Source organism: Gouania willdenowi, chromosome 6 (genome assembly GCF_900634775.1).
Source record: "Gouania willdenowi chromosome 6, fGouWil2.1, whole genome shotgun sequence".
Classification (NCBI taxonomy): Eukaryota; Metazoa; Chordata; class Actinopteri; order Blenniiformes; family Gobiesocidae; genus Gouania; species Gouania willdenowi.
This window is the reverse complement of record NC_041049.1, coordinates 62,476,641-62,497,075: the sequence shown is the minus strand read 5'-3', so window position 1 is coordinate 62,497,075 and position 20,435 is coordinate 62,476,641. Positions and strand designations below refer to the sequence as shown.

The window sequence follows — 20,435 nt, the reverse complement described above, 5'->3', positions numbered from 1 at the left end:
AACGCCATTTTTATCATTATTTTCTTATTATTTATGTATTATTAGAATAAATAATGTGATAATATTTTTTAATTGAATTCATTGGTGTTATTTTATTTTACAAATATTTTGTACATTTTGACAAACCTTTTATTTCATACAGATGCTTTTGTGGGAAATAAATTAAGTTCCAATTGTGCAAGATTGTGTCTCTTCCTTTATAAGTTTATACATATACATGAGATGTTCACTGTATGCAAGGAAAACCGTGGCAAGATGTATTACCAAAAACAACTTTCTAACTTTTTTTGTTATTAAAAAAGTCCTGTCACTTTCTTTTGAGCTGTCATGTCAGTACATTTCCCCACTGCGGGATGAATACAGAATATCTACTTGTGTCAAAGGTAAGGAGTGGACTCCTTTCCATTAGAGAGCAGTGTAGCTGTCAATCACTGGGCTGCCGACTATAAACGAACAGCCTGGACTGGTTGCATCACTTCCTCTTCCTGCCTGACGGCATCTTGGATCCTCTCGCTGTTCTGTATATTTTTGTGTTTTCCCTGGATTTACTGTAATTCCTTTATTTGTTGTAACGTTTTTCATTGGCAGTGTGTGTTCATTTTTGGTATTTGGGTTTTCCTTATTTTGTTTCGGTTTTTCTTCCTTTTTGTTATGGATTCCTTGTGATTTGTTTCATTGTTTGTCTGGAATATGTGTGACACATTTAGTGCTCGCATTGTGGGACGTTTTTAAGTGTATGTGTTGTGTTTGACTTGACAGGTGCGCGACAGCGGCCTGGGTGGTGGTCCCCCCCCCAGACCTGTGCCACTCTCTGGCAGTCCCCATGTTTGTAGAATTGTAAAATAAAGAGGAAATATTTTGTTATAACACTATGCTCTCGTGCCGTGTGGATTTTTTTTCTTAACCAAATTCGTGGTTAAACTGATTCTTGGGGTACAAGACTCAGGTGGTGGTGGTGGTGTTGCATTTAAATCTTAGAGTTTTTATATTTGGCCACATACTGAAAAAGGCCAGCACTGCCCAAGCTGAAGAGTTTTGTTTGCTTATATCTGAATATAATTTATTGTAACCCCCTTGTTTTATCTTTAATGATGCTGCTAATCTTTTTTTGTTTTTGTATTTTTTTTTCTAAAAATTGGATTTTGTATGGACAAAGTGAAAATAATGTTGTTGAAATCATATTATACACCTCTGTACACAGCCCACCTTTGGTTGAACTATAAAAAAGGAACTTTGCAAAGGTTGCAGGTGGCCTATAATGATGATCTGCGTGTGCTTCTCAGGAGTGCGAGTGAGATGTTTGTCACTGCTGGAACAAACACGCTGGAAGCCACACTGCAGACGCTTATGTACAGTTTTATATGCCGTTTGAATAAGTCGGTGAATACAGTAATTGGGTCCCTGGTTGATGTCACCTATAGTGCCATTCGCTATCAGTCGAAGATGTGAAGACACTGGTATAGCTGTCTTTAAAGTGACTGTAATTGTTATTTCTTGTATTTTTGTTTGTTTATATTGTGTCCCTCTGTCTTTTTGGACTTCGAGTTCATAATAAGATTTAAATGAAACATTGTTGTAATGGATATCCATAATTTTATTTTACCCACTTATTCTTGTGTATTTTTATATTTTAGTATTTAGAATCTTGCACTATCGTTAATGTGTTTTTTAAGTACTCTCAGATAATGTTGAAGTGCAATCTGCTCCCAAAATTTTTTTGATGTACAAATACATATATCACGGTTTCTTTTTTGTTGTGAGTGTCAATGTCCAATCCTTTCACAGGCCTGATCCTTTCAATGCATGCGCGTATGACTACATCACTTCCTTCAATCGGAAAAAAAATGCCATTGAAATTAGCACAAAAAAACTCTCCAACAGTTTGGCATCGAAGAAGAGTCCAATTGTGCATTCTGTGATCATGAAATAGTCAGTTACTCACCTAATGTTTCATTGTTCATTTTCTAAAGCTTTTTGGAAGGACATTCAAGAATTCATATCAATGAAAATTAATAAACTTATAATTATCAATGCTAAAGATGTTATTTTATATGTTAGTGGCCATAGTAAAACCCATTACATTTATTATTCAGTTAATCAATTTTTTGGGCAAATTCCACATCCACTGCATAAAATGGACAGAAAAAAACCCACCTTTATTTGCTTTAATAATGAACTGCACTGTTACCTGGACACTATAAAACATCAACACCAAAAAAGCTGCAAGGACTCTTTCTGTTAATGAAGGACTGAATATAACCTTTTGAACTCTAACCTTGGAATGATGTTTTCTCTTTGTAAAATGCATGTATATATGTGTTTGTGCTGTGATGTGTGTTTTGTTAACTGTTAAAAAGAATTTAAAAATTAAAAAAAAAAAAAAGCAGAGCTCCTGAGACGTGATATTTTAATGTAAAATAAATGTAAATATGTGACTGTTTTGTGGCGTTTTTAATTGTTAATTAAAAAAAACAAAAACGGATAAAAACACAGTACACAACATTGACAGTCAAAAACCAAACAGAAAATAAAATTTAAAAAAATAAATAATTAAATCGGAATTCACTCAAAACATACATTTCTCATTATTATTATTATTTTGAATAGCAGGGTTTCACCTATTTTACGGGCCGTAAAATAGCCCGACCGGATGTAGACGCGTTTCGCACATGCGTTGAAAGGATCCTCATAACTATCCGGACCCTAAAAAGATTGGACACTGACAGTGATATCAGATTCTGTGAATTGTCATTGCAGTTTTTTATGTTTCTAAAAACAGTCTCCAGTAAGATGGCGGAAACGTGGTGCCGTCGTACAGAAGCCTTTTCACACTCTCGCTCTGGTTCAGTTCTTCCGCATTAGGTCAAAGGTCAATAAGTATAAACTCGCCATACCTGACGGTATAAACAGCTAACCAGCCAGATATTTAGATCATTTGACCTCGTTGGAGGATTGATTCTTTGGGGAAAAAAATGCGGAAACGTGGTTATCGTTCTCCAAGGTAGAAATGCCGAGTTAGCTGCTGAAGCTAACGCTGCACACGAGCTAAACAAACGATTAATCAGCTAAACAGTGCTGTTTCACATATCGGCCAGTTCATATTATGCACTTCCTTCTAATTTGTAAAATAATAGCTTAATACAAATAATCATAGACCTGGTTAGTGAATGGTGGACCTCGTAAATTTTCCTTTTTAAAGTGAGAACTCATACTGTCCTTTTCACACGGAAATCTCGCTTTACCACCAATAATAATACATTTTATTAGTAAGCACTTTAAAAAAAAAACTTTATAGTTAAAACTACAGACGTAAAAAGGGTACAGGTAAATAGAGAAAATCCAGGAGTAGGACGCAGAGAAGGTCGGTTGCTTAAATACTGCTTCTACCATCGGTTTTACAAAAGTGTTCCGGACGGAGTGTGAAAAGCTCTCGCGTGCGTTTGTCAGACGGCGGTTTCTCCTTGTGCGCATGCGCTGTGTATGCGTCAGAGGGGACGAGTTTGTTTGTCGCTCGAAAACAAGATGGCGACTCTGGCAATAGCGCCAATATAGCTCCTGAATTACACAGCCAAAAATAGCCGTGGTGGTGGGTTTTCCCTGAGACCCCGCACCTCTCGGTGGAACATGAAGACTGGAAGCATGTTTTTGAGGAGAAATTGACAGGAAAGCGTTCCGCTACGAGGCCAGCGAGATGTGTGAGAGCTATGCCCGCTCGCTGCTGCGTGTGTCGGTGGCGCAGATCTGCCAGGCGCTGGGCTGGGACGCGGTTCAGCTCACTGCGTGCGACCTGCTGTCGGACGTGCTGCACAGATACATCCAGCAGCTGGCCAGGGCGTGTCACCGCTACTCCGAGCTGTGTAAGTGTAACTTTATAAACCCAGAGGAGCCGATCACGTTGTTGTGTAGTACAGTTGGCGCCCCCTGGCAAAGGTGGATGTGTCAAAACTAGTTCAAGATTCCAAGTGTCGTTATTGCCATAATAACCGTTGGTGTACAGTTCTAAAGTAATAATACTTCATTGCCGTACTCAAGTGACTCTTTTTAAACACATGTACTTTACTTTTACCCCACTTTACTTCATTATTTGAAGAAAACAGATACTTTTCCTACACTACATTTCCCATAAGCACTCTACACATTTTGTTTTGTTTTAGCAGCCTATGAAGTTGCAAGAATCATAGTTATTATGATTCATAGAAAATAAAATAGCAATAATGACTTTTTGCTGAAGTCAAACTTGTTTTTGTTTTGATGATGATCTAAAGTGTACTCTTACATTTGGCCAAAAAAAGGGGCTAATCTAAATAACATACAGTTTATTGTAGATAATAAACTAAATCAGCAGCACAATTACCATAGTGCTTTTAAAAACATATTTTGTTCTGTTAAAATATCCTTCCACAGTCTTTCTTACCAGTCTAATTTACTATTATTGGAAATGTATGCATCGATCGTTGATTACTGTCTGAATGATGAAGCATTGATTATTTATTCCACCCCTAGTTCGTGATTGATATTGTGCAGTAAAAACATTGATATGTGTAATGTGTGGTGCATTAGCATACAAACAGCTCCCTATAATCAGTGACTTTGGTAGCTTTATGTAAGGTAATTAGGATAGTGAGTTGGAGTATATCCTAGTAATAACAGTGTTTTACAGGAGGTCTTTATGTATTGTCAGTTATAAAGTAATAATACTTCATTGCTGTACTCAAGTGATTTTTTTTTTTTAACACCTGTACTTTACTTTTATCCCACTTTACTTCATTGTCCGAAGATGAGAGATACTTTTCCTGCACTACATTTCCCATAAGCATTCTACACATTTTGTTTTGTTTTAGCGGCCTATAAAGTTGCATCAGTGTGATGTTTAAACCAGAGCTAAATAAGTCATTGTTATGATTCATAGAAAATTAAATACCAATAATTATTTTTTGCTGAAGCCAAACTTCTTTTTGTTTTGATGATAATCTCAACAGTTTCTCAACTGGTCTCACCCAGGGACCCACATTTTGCCATGGTCCCTAAATTGCAATGCACTTTTTGTCTTAGAATTCAACCAAAAAATAGCTGTTGAAAACACACACACAATTTTTTTTTAAACATGAATCTATATACAGTATTTTTTTTGTGGAACATTCATTTAAAAGCATGCCTGCCAAAGGAAAAGTTTCTTTCAAAATAAAACGCAAGTCCAACATGAGAGACATTAGGTATTTACTGTATTTATTGTTGGCCAGCTGTTCGCGACCCACCAGTTGAGAATCACTGATCTAAAGTGTAATCTTAAATTTGCTATTACACCCTTTGATACTTAATGACAGAAAGCAACAGCTTTGGAGACAGGAGACTTTTGCCTCAGTAACATTTTCAAAGATAACTTCCTTTATTACCAAAGTAATTTTTCAGAACGATACTTTAACTTAAGTTATGCGATTAATTATGATAAATCTTTCTCATTTGTTATAATTGTGTTGTTTTGTTTGTTGTTGTTTTTTTTTTGTTTTTTTTACTATGTTCCAGACTTAAAAGTTGAAAATGATTAAGATTCAGTGCATCAGTGTCAATTACAGCTTTATAGCCTTATGATGTCCTGTTATATAGATGAGTAGATCAGTTGTTAGGGCTTCCTCTGCACGTTGCCTTTTCCCACAGCAGGGTCACATTTTAATAACCCTTTGGTTTTTCCAGATGGAAGAACGGATCCGATGTTGGACGACGTGAGCCAGGCCTTTAGACTGCTGGGCGTGAGTTTAACTGAACTGGAGGATTATGTCAACAACCTGGAGCCCGTGCCCTGCGTCCATCAAACGCCACTTTTTCCCATCAACAAAAACAATGTCCTGCAGTTTCCTCAGCCCGGAGTTTGTGATGCAGAAGAGCGAAAAGAGTACATTCCAGATCACATGCCGCCTCTGGTCTCCTTACAAGAAGGTAACACTGGTCAAAGTTCAGAGATTTCTGTTGTGTCTGGATTTGTTTCAGTTAATTTTTTACTGCCAAAGAAACAGAGACGATTAATATATGCAATATGTAATGCACTGTTTTTATTTCTGTCTTGCTTTGTTTTGTTGTTGATCGGTTTAGTCAGGGAACATATTCTGTAGGGATGTAACGATTAATCGTAAGGCAGTTAAAAATCGATTCATAGGTATCACGGTTGATATCGATTTTCTGAAAATTGAATCGCAGTACTTTTTTTGACCAGCAGAGGGCACTATCCACAAGTGTAGGCGGAGGGCGGAGTCTGCTAATACTTTCTTTCTGGCCGCCTTCTACTCTTAAATATGTTAATAAATGATTAATTACCCCTTTAACACCGAAAGAATATCTGTAATATTACTTGAATATCTGTAAAAGTCACATTTTTCTATTAGCTCTGTCTGCTAGCATAGCTTCTCTTCTTCACTGCAAGATATCTGCATGCCAGCCGACCACTGTGTTACCAGCGCCCTCTGCTGGTCCAAACAAATATGACGTAATTTTTTTTTTTTTAAAGTCCAATTGTTAAGGCACAAAATACATTTTCAGTTGCACTTTTAAAAAGAAAAAGAACTATTATGCAGTTTTGCATTGTTTATTATAGAACCAGAATTTAAATTAATAGGCTTCATTTTCATTTGTATTATTCCTTTATTTAGTTAATTCAAGATTCATTTTTAGTTAAATTGCATTATTTTGAATAGTTTATCAAGGAATTCTTTTGACAATGAAAAATAAAAGGAAAATAGTACCGTATTTTGTAGTTTTTTTCCCAAAAAAATTTTTTGTCTACAGTCCCATTTTGTGAAATAAATCGTGAGAGAATCGTATCGTGAACCCAGTATTGTGAATCGAATCGTATCGGGAGTTGAGTGAATCGTTACATCCCTAATATTCTGTCATCAGACTCAAGTTGATTAAGGTCCCCCTGTCTTTTGATTTAATGTTGTTTCCTGAGGACAAGTCGTATTTGTTGTTCAATTTCATCACTTGTGAAGACTTTAGTTGTTATTCTTCTTTCTTAGATGAGGGACCATGACCTAAAGTTTATCTTGGAGATGGTTCACCTCTCAGCCATGAAGTAGGGGGTCTGTGATAGGGGTGGGAGTCTTCACAATCGATTACATTTATTCGATTATGAATCAGTGCATCACAAATGCACTTTTTCACAGTATTTCTTTGTTTCTCACCGTGACCACTGACGATTTGCTGTCTTTAAAACACATTGAGAAACAGGAGATGAATGTATCTTTTATGTTTTTACCTTAGTTTTATTAAAGCTGCAGAATGCATCTGTGAACTGCTCAGTTAGAACTATATGGTAAAGTGCCAAAGTAGCAGCATCTTTACTTTAACTTATACCATAAACAAAAAGGGCTGATCTAAATAATATATCATATACAGTTTATTATAGATAATTATAAATAGTAAACTAAATCAGCAGCTTAACTACTATAGTGCTTTTAAAAACATTTTATATCCTGCTGCATTCTAACTTACCATTTAAATAAACAATTATTGGAAATGTATTGATTATTATTTCTCCCACCCCTAGTTTGTGATCGATATTGTGGAATGAATTAGCCTTTATATGTCTATTGTGTTGTGCATTAACATACTAACTGCTCCCTGGTTTCAGTAACTTTGATAGCTTGATGTAAAGTCATCAGGATAGTGAGTTGGAGTAAAACCTAGTAATAACAGTGTTTTACAGGAGGTCTTTATGTATTGTCAACACTCTGGACTGTGAGTAATTCCCTCCATTTGTTTTGCCCTTTAGAAGAAGAGGAGGAAGAAGTTCCTCCTGACATGGGTATCTCTGCTGAAGCAATGCAGGTAGCCCTGGAAGAGGATGAGGAGGAGATGGATGAAGACGAGGCGATCAACGACGAAAACCACCCCTTGAAAAGACCTCTGGACAGCCCTGACGCAACTATGGGCATGATGCCGACCTCCAAGAGACCACGTATGTACCCGGACCTCAGCCCAGAATGGGGGATGGAGCCCAGGGAGCCCCTCACCTCTCTCAACCCACAGCGAATGCCACCGGGCACACTTCCCTCCCATGACAGCATGGACCCCCTTTCACCTGAAATGCCGTCAGGAACGTTGCCCTCCTTTAGGCCGCTGCCTGTCATCCCCAAACACTCCGACCCAAAGGGTATCACCGCTCCTGGTAAGAAGCCTAAGGTTTCCTCCCCAGGCAGACAAAGGACTAAATCCCATAAGGGGGTCATTCCTGTTCCAGTGGTTGGAAGTCCTATTCAATCTCCAAAACCATCTAAAGAGAAGAAAAAGTCCCCTGGTAGCACAAAAAGCCCTAAAAGCCCCAAGAGCCCCAAAACGGGCTCTGCTAAAGTGTCTCAGCCTCAGAGTAAGGCCGACTTGGTCCATAAACTCCCTCTAGCGTCGCTCAGTGAGAGAATGGGTAAGGAGAACATTCTCATGCGTCAGAACATGGAGGACAAGGAGTTCACTGAAGGCCCTTTTAAGAAACTTCAGCCTGATAATGCAGCGATCGAGGACTCCATTGATGCTGTGATTGCTCGAGCGTGCGCTGAGAAGGAGCCCGATCCCTTTGCTTTCTTTTCAGGCTCCGATTCAGACAGCAACGGCTTCTCCAGCCCCCGACGGCTCACCATCATGGAGCCATCAACGCCCAAAGCACCAAGTGGGGCTGGGATCTTGTTGAAGGACACGTCCACGCCGCTACACCTTCACCCACACGCTGGCCTGGGAAATTGGACCATGGACGATTCAATCAATGAGGTGATAAGGAAAGTCAACCAGGGGGGTCCGTCTGCCCCGCCTCAAAACCAGGCAGAGTATCTGTCATCAGGCTCAGCGTCGCCACCTACGCCCGAACCCCTGCTCAATGCCTTCGAGGAGAAGACCAAGATAGTGTCTGTGGAGGTGAAGAAGAAGCTGAAGAAGGAGCTCAAAACTAAGATGAAGAAGAAAGACAAGCCCAAAGACAAGGAGCGGGACAAGGGCAAGCTGAAAGAAAAGAGCAAGGACAAGAGCAAAGACAAAAACAAGGACTTCTCCAAGGATGCCAAGATGCCCTGGAAAGAGTTTGGAATGAAGGAAGAGGAGCTCTTCAGAGACTTTACTCTGCCTGAGGCCAGCTTTAAGATGAAATCAAGGGATGGTGAAGGCATGAAAAAGGAGAAGGAGAAACATAAAGACAAGAAGAAGGACAAGGAGAAAAGCAAAAAGGACAAGGACAAAAAGGAGAAAAGTAAAGACAGGAATAAGGAAGACAAGCAGAAACAGTCTGCGTTGTCCTCGTTCGGCCTTGGTGAATTCCCTCCACTGTTCAGCGCCTCCACCTGCCTGCGTATCCCTTCCATCCCCTCCATGCTGCCCTCGCTGGCCCCCATCCTGCAGGATAAGGATGTGAAAGGCAAAGACAAGGATAAGAAGAAGGACAAAAAGGAGAAGAAGAAGAAAAAAGACAAGGAGAAGGACAAAGAGCGAGAAAAGGCCAAAGAGAAGGAGAAGGAAAAAGAGGAGAAGAGGAAGGAAAAGGAGAAACGGGAGAAGGAGAAAGAAAAGGAGAGGGTTCGCTTGGAGAAGGTAAGGACCGTCTCCTGGAATGTTGATGTTCTATGTGAGCAGTTGTCTTACTGAGATGCAGCCTGTCCTGCCTGTGTTTTCTCAGATCAAAATGGACGCTCCTCCAACCTTACCAACCTTACCGTCCCCGGTCATTCCCAGGCTGACCCTGAGGGTGGGGGCCGGACAGGACAAGATGTGAGTACGGAGGAACAACCTTCTGCTTTGTAACACTGAGGCTGCGTCCGAATAGTCCTAAAGGAGTTAGGGAAAGGCCATCACGTTGTTTTGACAATCAGACGCACTTCCACTAGGTGACGTAATAATCAGACGGTGGTGACGTAATAAGCAGACGGTGGTGAAGGTTTGTGACGTCTGCTGTGGTGGAAAGAAACTACAAATTTCCAAAAATGTACGACTAAAAGCGCATTTATAACACTTTCTGCTGATATAATCTCAAATATCACATGGTTTGAATGTAAATCAAAGAAAAAGAGACTACAAGGAACAAAAGTGAAGCTAAATGAACGTCACATTGAGAATGGCTGCTCACACTCAGAAATCAACATTAATTCAAAATAAGTGGGATTTTACAAAATTGTTACATTTATCCAAGATATAGGTCTACATAATATTGTAGGCATACACATGTACAATCGCACAAAGATTTCCTAGGTGAATGAAATATGTTGAATAGAACATAATGTGACTAAAAATGCCCCTGATTCCTTTTTCTTGAAAGACAGTGCGCTCTGTTTGTCAGTTATAATCTGATAATATGGCTTACATATAATAAAATGTGGGTTTTAGATTATTGCATTGGTTACTTACATGGTATGCATCCCTTTTCATTTTCTGTGAACGCTTAGATGACCTGGTCCCTTTAAATGTTGTCACCACAAGGAATTGTGTGTGTGGCTTTAAGAGAATTGGGACGCTCCTAATCATGGCCACCACTTAAACACTTCCGTAGGTTAAGGAAAAGTGGATAGGAAAGGAAATAGGAGGGATCATTCAGATTTTGGATGCAGCCCAACATTCAGCTTTGATGCTGGAAAGCTCCGGGACAAATGGAGGACATTGTTGTTGTGAAATATCTACAAAAAAACCCTTTTGAATTGTCCCACTGTCTCTTTGACTTGAAAATGTGTGCTCTGACGTGTCTGAGCTTCTGCTTCTCTGCAGTGTTATCAGCAAAGTGGTTGCAAACTCAGAGCCCAAACCACCGACCCCCAAGACCCCCACCGCCAGGCCCGGGCCTGGGAATCGTCCTCGGAGCCCCCCTCCACCCGCCATCCTCCCCTCTGTGTTGCCCTTTATGGCCCTGCCCGCCTCCCCACTGCCGCCGTTATTACTGCCATCGTCGTCCCTGCTGGCCCCGCCCTCATCGCTGCTCCCCACTGCCTCCCAGAAAACGCCGGTCCGCAGCGTGGTGACTGAGACTGTTAGTACATACGTCGTGAGTGCAGGCTCATCACTTTAAAATTTTTTTCACATTTCTCTCATCCCTTCAGACGCAGAGGTCTCAAACAACTGGGAAATATTTTTTATTAACTACAAATCAGGGTTGGAGTCAATTATATTTTTAATCTACAATTACATCTTCAATTATCCATGTTCAATTACAACTACATTATGATTACGGTGACCATCATTTTTTCCGATTACAATTCAAATTACAATTATTGTTTTCCCCTTAAAGTAAATTACAATTATGTTCTCAATTACAAAAGTTCAATTACAATTATGTTCTCAATTACAAAAGTTCAATTACAATTATGTTCTCAATTACAAAAGTTCAATTACAATTAATCACAATTACTGAGCCTTTATTGAATAACCCCATAAAATGTAACCTTCCTTTTGTGTTAGCATCTCTTATGATAACGACTCAGTTTTGACATTCAGCTGTAAAATACACTAAAAAATATTATCTATCATCCAATTTTTTTTTTTATCTTTTGGTTACCTTGTTAGGCTTTTTTATCCATGAACATTTTGGTATTTTGGTAATATTTTTGGTGTGGGGGTTTGTCTGTCTGATCTTTTATTTTGTCAGTATATCCCTAGAAAAAAATATCTTTACAAAATAGGAAAATGATCCTCTAGAGAACTGACAGTTAGTGGGAATAGTTGATATGAAACATATTTTAATAATTAACTTTGTATCGTTATTGCATAACTTACGTATTAACTGCATAAGTCATAGAACTGTAACGTTGTTCCCTAGATTTGCGTTTAATTAAATTGTAAATTTCACTTTTTAAAGATTTTCATTCCAATTAGTATTTTAAGATTACAGTTATAATTAACCCCCAGCCTTCTACAAATAAATAGACGTTTTGTACAAAAAAAGTCAATATTTTCTCATTGTTGGAGTTATTTTGCTTAATCGTTCAAAATACCTAAATTTTTCCATATTAAAACATGTTGAAACTGACCTTCATATAGCAGAAGTTAAGAACTAATGTTTGGGAACTTTTTGGCCCTCAGTCAGTTTAAGTTTGAGACCACTGCTGTGAAGTGCGATGTGTTGTTGTTGCATGTTTTAAAGTGTGAGTGATGCATGCATATTATTGTTTCTTAGCTAACACCTACTGTGCAGGGCGTTTTGAGTGCTTCTGTAAAAGCATTTCTGACCAACTTTAATGTTCCAGATTCGAGACGAATGGGGGAATCAGATCTGGATTTGTCCTGGGTGCAACAAACCCGACGACGGCAGTCCTATGATTGGATGTGATGACTGTGATGACTGGTATCACTGGTAAGGCTGCCTTTCTTGTGTGAATAAAAAAAAAAGATTTCTATTGCGAGCACTTTGGCGTGACAGTTTGCTACACTTGCTGGACATCAGACACTCGTTTTACAGGAAAAATACCACGGAACAGCGTGATATGGTCCCTACATGAAAGTGAGGGTTACTACGAGATTATGAGTGAACTTTGACATATTAATTCATTTGCTACACTAGACATTGAGTAATTCTCTTTTGGGGGGAGGGCGGTGTGTAAATGCAGGATATTGTCCCAAAACATACATGTACAGTATTTCTGTGTCATACTGGGGCCTGGTTTTAAATTTTAAAAATGAAAAATAGCCTTTTACTTTCAGAACTTGAATTCTGCCTTTTCCTGCGTACACAAAATTTAAAACTAGGTGATTACATGCGTCTCTTCACAATAACTGTGGACATGTGCGAGTGCTAATCATTCTTAACATGATCCAAAAACCAGTGAGTACATATCGTCAGTCTTCCCGTAGTTTTGTTATCCCTTACCTGGGATGATGCCATTAAAATGAGGGCATTTGGAAGGAATTTGAAGATGTCAGACAATCATCTTTCAGTTAAACAGTTATGGGGCGCCAATTGTAAAGTTGTGCATGCTAAAATAAACAGCATCTTTTTGCAACATTTAGCATGAGCAACAAACAGATTTATAGCAATACTTTGAAATTTGTGATAGTTTTTTTTTCTCATAAAAATATGTTATTGTTAAATCTAAATGTAAAATATTAAATGTAAATCTTAAATCTAAATCGGAATGAGCTTTTGTTTTGATACTTCCAGTAAATTTGTATATTAGCTCAATATTTAGTTTCACCCATGACATTTAGATGTAACATTTAGATTTAATATTTAACATTTAGATTTAACATTGACATTATATTTTTGGGAGAAAAGAAATAATTACTGTAAATCTGGTCAAAAGTAACAGAAAAAAGTTCACACATGTTTTTTAAAAATGTGTTTTGTTGCTGAATGTTGCAAAAAGTTGTTACGCAACTTTACAATTGGCACTCCATGAACTGCTGCAAGTTAACAAAGGAAAGGACCAGATCTATTTTTTTTATGTCTGTGACAAAAGACAGGAGCAGATCTATATGTTATACTATCGCATTTGATCAGTTTGACATTGATTTTTGGATCAGTTGTCAGAGCATTAAAACTGATGGGTTGGTTAAAGTCCCTGTTGGTGCATTGGTGGTTAAATGATAGGTGAATGACCTGAAGTGTGTTCTCTGTGCTTAGGCCGTGTGTTGGAATCCACACAGCGCCCCCCGAGGACCAACAGTGGTTCTGCGTCAAGTGTTCCAGTAAAAAGAAGGACAAGAAACACAAGAAGAAGAAACACAAACCTCACTGAGACTATGCACCAAGCACACATGGGACTTTCCTTTTTCTCCACTGAAGCCATCTGGACTCACATGAAGCTGCTGTACAATAATATAAAATAAAAGAGTTTGGAAGAACGTGCAAACCTGTAAGCCTTCATGGTTGTGTAAAAAGAAAGACTTTCACCAGCAGATGTTTGTCCATAGTTTGGATGGTTTCTCCCACTCTCATGACAGTTAATCCTAAACAGTTCTCACTGTACCACTGAAATGGCATGTATATATATTGATGATGAAATCAGGCATGTATAAACGTGTAAATATAGATTTCCAAGTGCATTTTGTTCTTAGGCTTCCTGGCAAATCTATTTGCTGATATTGATTTTTTAATCAAAATTCTGTCAATCTCTGTATATTTTTTAAATTACAACTTTGTATTTTTATTTTATTCTCCCTTTAAACCAGTCTTTTTGTTGAAATGTAGCTGTGCTTGTTGTGTAATTAATTTTGCTGTCATTTCAAATTAAAGCTGAACAGTTTGTGTATTTACAGATTTTAGCCCTGGACTGTCGCAATATGTTCACTATAGATACACTATATATCTAATATACGCTCTCTTGCTCACTGTTAACTTATTTCTACAAGAACTTGTTTTCTATTACTTCACCCATTAATTATTTTAACAAGCTTCATGTGTTTGTGCTTGTGTTGTTTTTTTGGTTAATCAAATTTTATTAAGATTTCCAGCTTTAAAAACCAAAAGGAGGCTGTGTATATTTTACTCTTCAGAATAACATGTAGTAGACGGGGGGCAGAACCAGAGGTGTAAAGAGTACTGATATGTCTTTCTCAAGTAGAAGTACTCCTACCATACCTGAGTAAAATTGTACTCAAGTACAAGTCAGTCATACATAAAATAATCAAGTACAAGTAAAAAGTAGTTAAATTAAATAGTACTTAAAGCAAAAGTTACTTTCACCCCCCACATTTATTTTTGTTAATAAATCTTGCAACGGTTTTCATGCATACATTAAACACCTCATGTATAAACTTAAAAAGGAAGAGACCAAATCTTGCACAATTGGAACTAAATTTATTTTCCACAAAGGCATTTGTCTAAAATAAAAAGGTTTGTCAAAATGCACAATTGTTTTTAAATAAAATAAAAAATGAATTAAATTAAAAAATAAATTCTGAGGCTCTAAGTACGTGCTACATTTATGAACTCTAAAACCGCATCATGTGAGTAACAACATAATGGGTAGAAACCCTAACCTGAGTCCAAGAAAGTGGCTGAGCGTTGATCAGAAATGGCACAACTAAGAATATATGGAAAATAACCTCCATTCAATGCTGTTTTGAGGCCTGAATTTATGTTTAATCTGATTGGTCAGCTATGATGTAATTCAATTCAACTTTATTTGTATATTGCAAATTACTACAAAGTCATTTCAGTGCACACAGTGCAGAAAAAACCCAACAAGATCCACATGAACAAGCATTTAGCGACAGTGAGAAGAAACAACTCCCTTGTAACAAGAAGAAATCTTCAGCAGAACCAGGTTCAGAGGTGGCAGCCATCTGCCTCGACTGGTTGGATTAGTGGACAGAAGGACCAACATAACAGGATAAAGAGATAGAATATCAGAGTGTCCCAGACTAGTTGAGCCGTGAACCACAGATCAGGAACTGCCATTATCAGCTTCACGACACCTGAAACAGAGCAGAGAGAGGAGGGCGAGGAGAAGGCACAGGCTGCAGAAAAACATGATACAGTATTATCAAGTCAGCCTGCTTTGGCCTTGGGCCTCACTCCCAGTGGCCTAGTCAACACTTATTGTAAAGGTGACAAATTTCTTCCCGTTTATTGGTAAGCTAACAGCAACTCCAAGGTCTGTAAATGCGACCATTCACAGACGAGCCTATGTCCGCTCTAGCGATTAGGTTATGTTATGATTCAGTCTTGTTTATGTGCACTGTAAATCATAACCAGCTACATCAAAATTTGAATCTCTTCCAGTTTATTGAACCAGTAAATGTAACCGCTTACAGATGAGCCCATGTCCCCTCTAGCGGTTTGATTATGTTATGATTCATAATGTTATGTGAAATGTAGCAAATTACTTTGCTTATTTTAAAACTTAGTTAAGTACAATTAAAACTGATTTACAGTAGAAATATACTTAAAAAAAAAAAAAAAGTACTTGTATTCTGTTACCTTTACCTCTGGATAGAATGGGTAGGGGATTGTTCAAGCTAAAAGGTTAACAGCAGGTTTCACACACCTGGAAAACTCCAGTCCCAGTCCATGCTTTTTCCATGTCTGTCTTGAGTCATACTCACCAATATGAAGGTATAATTGGTTGCGGCTTAGCGGAGAGCCTCCTGTTGAAGATGCTTTTGTTGTTTTTTTCCTAACTGGTCCAAGCCATCATCTGGTGGTTGAGCTTGGGTACTGTTGTTCTCAGCCTTCTTCCCATGAACAGCCTAGCATGACTCTCCTTGGTCCTCACGGTGACAGTGCTTCTATAGCACAAGAAAGGGAGTTGGGGGTTTGCTGCCTCAGAATACTTTTGGTGGTCCTTACAGCTCGCTCTGCATTGCCATAAACTTGGGGATATGCGCTCGATTTGTGGTTAATATCATATTTGGACATGAAGTCTCAAAATTGTTGAGGACTGAACTGCGGGCCTCTATTGATTTTGTAGTTCTTCGGGTATCCCAGGAAGTTGTCCTTTAAACTCGCTCAGGTCAGTTGCTGCTTCTGCCAAGGGGGAGCTCCGGCAGTGGTTTGGTGATAAGTGGGTAACAATGCTGAACGGGCTTGTGTTCATTGCAATGTAAGCAAGATGATACTTTTTCCTATACAGCAATGCTTATCTTTGGCCACACTATGGCGTCATTATATCTGCCTGCACTTATTTAGGCCCACATGACCATGGTGGATCATTTCCAGCATCTCTGTAGAATAAAGATTTGATTTGTTTTCTTTAACAGTCCATTTTGTTCACTGACTAACTACTTCTCTCTCTGTAGTAGTCCTTGGCGGGTCTGGCAATCTTCCTTTTGTACAGCGGCCAACGTGACCTGACATACTGTCTGACAAGCTGCAGAGGCTGGATCTCCTCTGTTTCTGTTTTATTGCACTGCAAGACTGTTTTGTGACTGTTGCATTCTTCAATGGCATCTGCATATGCCTGGACATCCTCAAATAGTCCTGAACTCAGGATATCTAGACAACACATCATGCACAATCATGTTCTTACCAGGGATGTACTCTGCGATTGGGTTAAACTTCATAAGTCAGATAAGTCTCATCTCAGTGGTGTTTGGTCCAGGTCTCTGTGGTTGATGAGAGCCACCAACGATAATAGTTTGTAGATCTCCAGCCTGCACAAATACAAATAAAACATCTCAAAAGCCAAGACAGTCTTTGTCTATCTGTGCATATTTATTTCTGCTTCAGTGAGTGTGCAAGAATATTTAGCGATGGGTTTGAGCACACCTTCATGCTCCTGTAATAGCGCTCCACCTAGTCCATAGCTCCATGCGTCTGCTCCTACTACATTGGGCAACTTTGGATTGAACTACTGAAGCACTTGCGCAGACGATATCAATGTCTTTACCTGCTTGAAGGCTTCTACCTGTTGAGGGACCCACATCCATGATACACTGGCCTTCAGCAGCTTAAGTGGATGGACGGTGTGAGACAAATGGGGAATGTAGATTCTTACGTAGTCAACCATGTCCTTTTCTGATAACTTGGCCTAGGAAGTGAAGTAAGCTCTGCCTGATCTTTCATTTCTGGTTATTGAGATTCAGCCCTGATTCACTAATAGTGTTCATTACAATTTCCAGGTGGCGGTCGTGTTCCTCTACATCAGCTTCGAACACATAGTTGTCGTCCATGAACACCACAGTGTCATCATGGTTCCGCAAAAGTTTCTGCATTTTCTCTTGGAATATTTGTGGCGCAGATGTTATTCCAAAAGGGAGCCTTTTAAAACCAGAACCATAAAACTTCAAACATAACAGCCCACAAACATAAACCAAAAACACAAATCAAATAGTGGTGCGAGTTGATGACAAAGGTTCCCACAATTAGGTATTACATTTTGAGAAGGTAAAATTTAACACTTTTAATCAATTGATTAATTATCAATTAACAATTCATCTTGAGTGCATAGTACTATGACCAGAAAAAGACGGCTTTTCACCTTTCAGTTGTCAAACCATATTTTGACGTTTAGACGTGCATCAAAGACGTCTTTTCAATGGCTTTTCAACCATATTTTCCTGGGCGGGTTATTTTGACCAAATTTTCTAAATCTCAATTGCTGTGAAATGAAACTTGGTTTGTTTGTTTGTTTGTTTGAATAGATGAACAGATTTTTTTCCAGGTTAAGTTTTGTGTTTTGAAGCATTTACAGGGATCTACAATGTATTCTGTGAGTTAGATTATTTTTCTCATCATTGTTTTATTTTTTTCCATTCCCGTCTTTTCTTGTAGGCAGCGGCTATTAATTACGGTTGCCGTATCAACATACCAACATTCTATCCGTACACAGCGCCCCTATTTGGTCAGTTTAGGTCACGTGACTAAGACTAAACCTTACCCTAACCCTAACTCTAAAAATTGTTGCAATATTGGGCTATAAACTGACCCTAACCCCTAACCCCTAACCCTTACTCTAAACCTAAACTTAAACCTAAACCTAACTCTAAAAATTGTTGCAATATTGGGTTATAACCTAATCCTAAACCCTAACCCTAATCCTAACCCTACTTTGGTAACCGTACCAATAGCACAGGGGGTTGTTCATACGGCAACCGTACAAATAGACACTTTCTTTCTTGTAAGGAGAGTAGCTACAATATCATTTTGCCTCTGTTTCCAGCTTTTCTAGTTTCCAAGAGTGAGAATGGGGATACATTTCGTCAGTCATTGGTTTTCAAAAGTCCTCCCATTCCATTCTTACATTTTTCTCAATTTCATTGTCATTGCATGAAAAAGTGTTAAAGTGCCATAATAATGAAATTCTTTTTTCTGATAATAAGAGTCACGCTGCAGGCAGAGGGACATGATCACCAGTAATAGGATATATCCTAGAAAAGGTTTTAGGTGCAATATAATTGTTTGATAGAAGAAGAAAAAAAGTGAATTTGTGAGGACTCATGCACAGAAAAAGGACCTCATTCCTCCCCAGTCTTTTAAGTGATCTGCACCAATCAGATTGTTGCAGGAAGGAGGACTCCACTCCTGTTTCCAAGGCAGGGACTTTCATTAGCAGTCAGCAAGTGATGCTGAGAGCTGCACATAACTCCACAAATACCCACAGCATAGCACATAGCACAGCTCTGTTTCAGTGCAAAGACATAAATTACTCATCCACGGGTCGGGCTGAGCACAGAGATAAAGAGGTAAAGAAAGGCTTATTCAGAGATAGTGTTGTATCATAAAATCATGGAAATATAAAAGACAAATATTAAAAAATACAACATTATTTACATAATCATTATTATCAATATTCTTTATTTAGGTAATCATATTAATTTATTTGATTTAATGATATACAATACAAAGACTTGCAATGTTCGATAAAAATAAATTTGCCTTCTCAAATAGGAAAAACTATTAAAAAATAAAAAAGGAAAGAATTAAAATCAAACAGCAAATACACGAAACTAGAAGTATTATTAAGTCATTAGTTATTCAATAATTTATTTTACTGTAGATTATATTCTATCAATAAATTCATGAATTTTCATTTCTTTCATTTGTTACTGAAACAAAATTGCTAAAAAAGGATAGAAAAAGAAATGACTACCAACAAAAAAGAAAAGTAAACAGCTTAAAAGGGGTTAAAGCAGGGGGAATAAAAGGAAAATAAAAAACAAGAATTTTTTTTTTTTAAAAAAGAAAGGAAAATAAATTTCAGACTCAAAAAACTCATGGGAAATATAGAAAAAATAATAATCTATTCAGGACTACTTTCATTTTGTCTTGAACTACAAGCGCACAGTCGGATCTCAACACATATCTCTTATATGTATATTTTAATGAATGAATTTTCGTATTGATAGTTACAGTTCCTCCTGTGTCCATCAGACACAGTAAATCCAACTTGCAAAGCACCATCTACTGTGTTGTTTTGTCTCTCACTAACAGTCAAGTCTCATTTCCTCTGTGGAGTTAAAGAAAAGAGGAAGTGGTCAGGTGCACGTTTACAGTTGTGATCGCAAAACAGGAAGCAGTGTTTTTATCACAGCTGCAGAGACACTGCTCATCAGGGCTTTTGTTGGTGAAGAAGAGCTGTGATGTGTTCAAGTTCCTCCCTCACACACACACACACACAGTGTGCAGAGGAGCATTTCTGTCCTCATGAGGCCTCATGCTGAGTCTGAAACTGTAATTTTGGTGAGTAAACTGACAAATGAAGCTGAATTTAAACAAATTAAACATAGCAGTAGTTTCTGGAGGATGGTAAACCACAGCTGCAATCAATTATTGACAAATAAGTAAATATGGCAGTGGCTATCCGTACGGTTACCGTATCAATATCTCATCATTTTATATCAATATCAAGCAAATTTGAATAATAACAATATAGAATTCGTTTTTGATCATGTTGGAGCTCAGATTTGTTTTCCTTTTTTCACTGCATTTTAGTTGAACTAGATTCACAAAGTCAAAGTACAAAAATACAGTTGTTTAAGATTGTGTTGTTTCAATAAAAATAAATAAATAAATAAAATAAAATTCAAGAATCTATTTAAATTTT

The 20,435-nt window shown here is 38.1% G+C and overlaps 1 protein-coding gene across 3 annotated transcripts; it reads left to right on the top strand.

Moving 5' to 3' along the window:
- The first annotated feature begins 3,479 nt into the window (after positions 1-3,479).
- Positions 3,480-14,207, top strand: taf3 (TAF3 RNA polymerase II, TATA box binding protein (TBP)-associated facto). 3 transcript variants are annotated; one of them, XM_028450885.1, is made up of 7 exons: positions 3,480-3,857; positions 5,692-5,934; positions 7,763-9,561; positions 9,647-9,738; positions 10,726-10,999; positions 12,198-12,304; positions 13,571-14,207. In XM_028450885.1, the coding sequence occupies exons 1-7, from the start codon at positions 3,692-3,694 to the stop codon at positions 13,683-13,685; spliced, it is 2,796 nt and encodes a 931-aa protein (XP_028306686.1). In that variant the 5' UTR covers positions 3,480-3,691; the 3' UTR covers positions 13,686-14,207. The 3 variants fall into 3 exon arrangements, with proteins under 3 accessions (XP_028306686.1, XP_028306685.1, XP_028306684.1); XM_028450884.1 differs by having other exon boundaries at positions 9,623-9,738; positions 10,726-10,984; XM_028450883.1 differs by having other exon boundaries at positions 9,623-9,738.
- The last annotated feature ends 6,228 nt before the right edge of the window (positions 14,208-20,435 follow it).

Bases quoted from the DNA above. Each gene is read 5' to 3' on its own strand.
- taf3 (XM_028450883.1), top strand. From the start codon at position 3,692: ATGTGTGAGAGCTATGCCCGCTCGCTGCTGCGTGTGTCGGTGGCGCAG. The intron at 9,739-10,725 runs GTGAGTACGGAG...GCTTCTCTGCAG, and splicing joins GGGGCCGGACAGGACAAGAT to TGTTATCAGCAAAGTGGTTG. The intron at 12,305-13,570 runs GTAAGGCTGCCT...CTCTGTGCTTAG, and splicing joins TGTGATGACTGGTATCACTG to GCCGTGTGTTGGAATCCACA.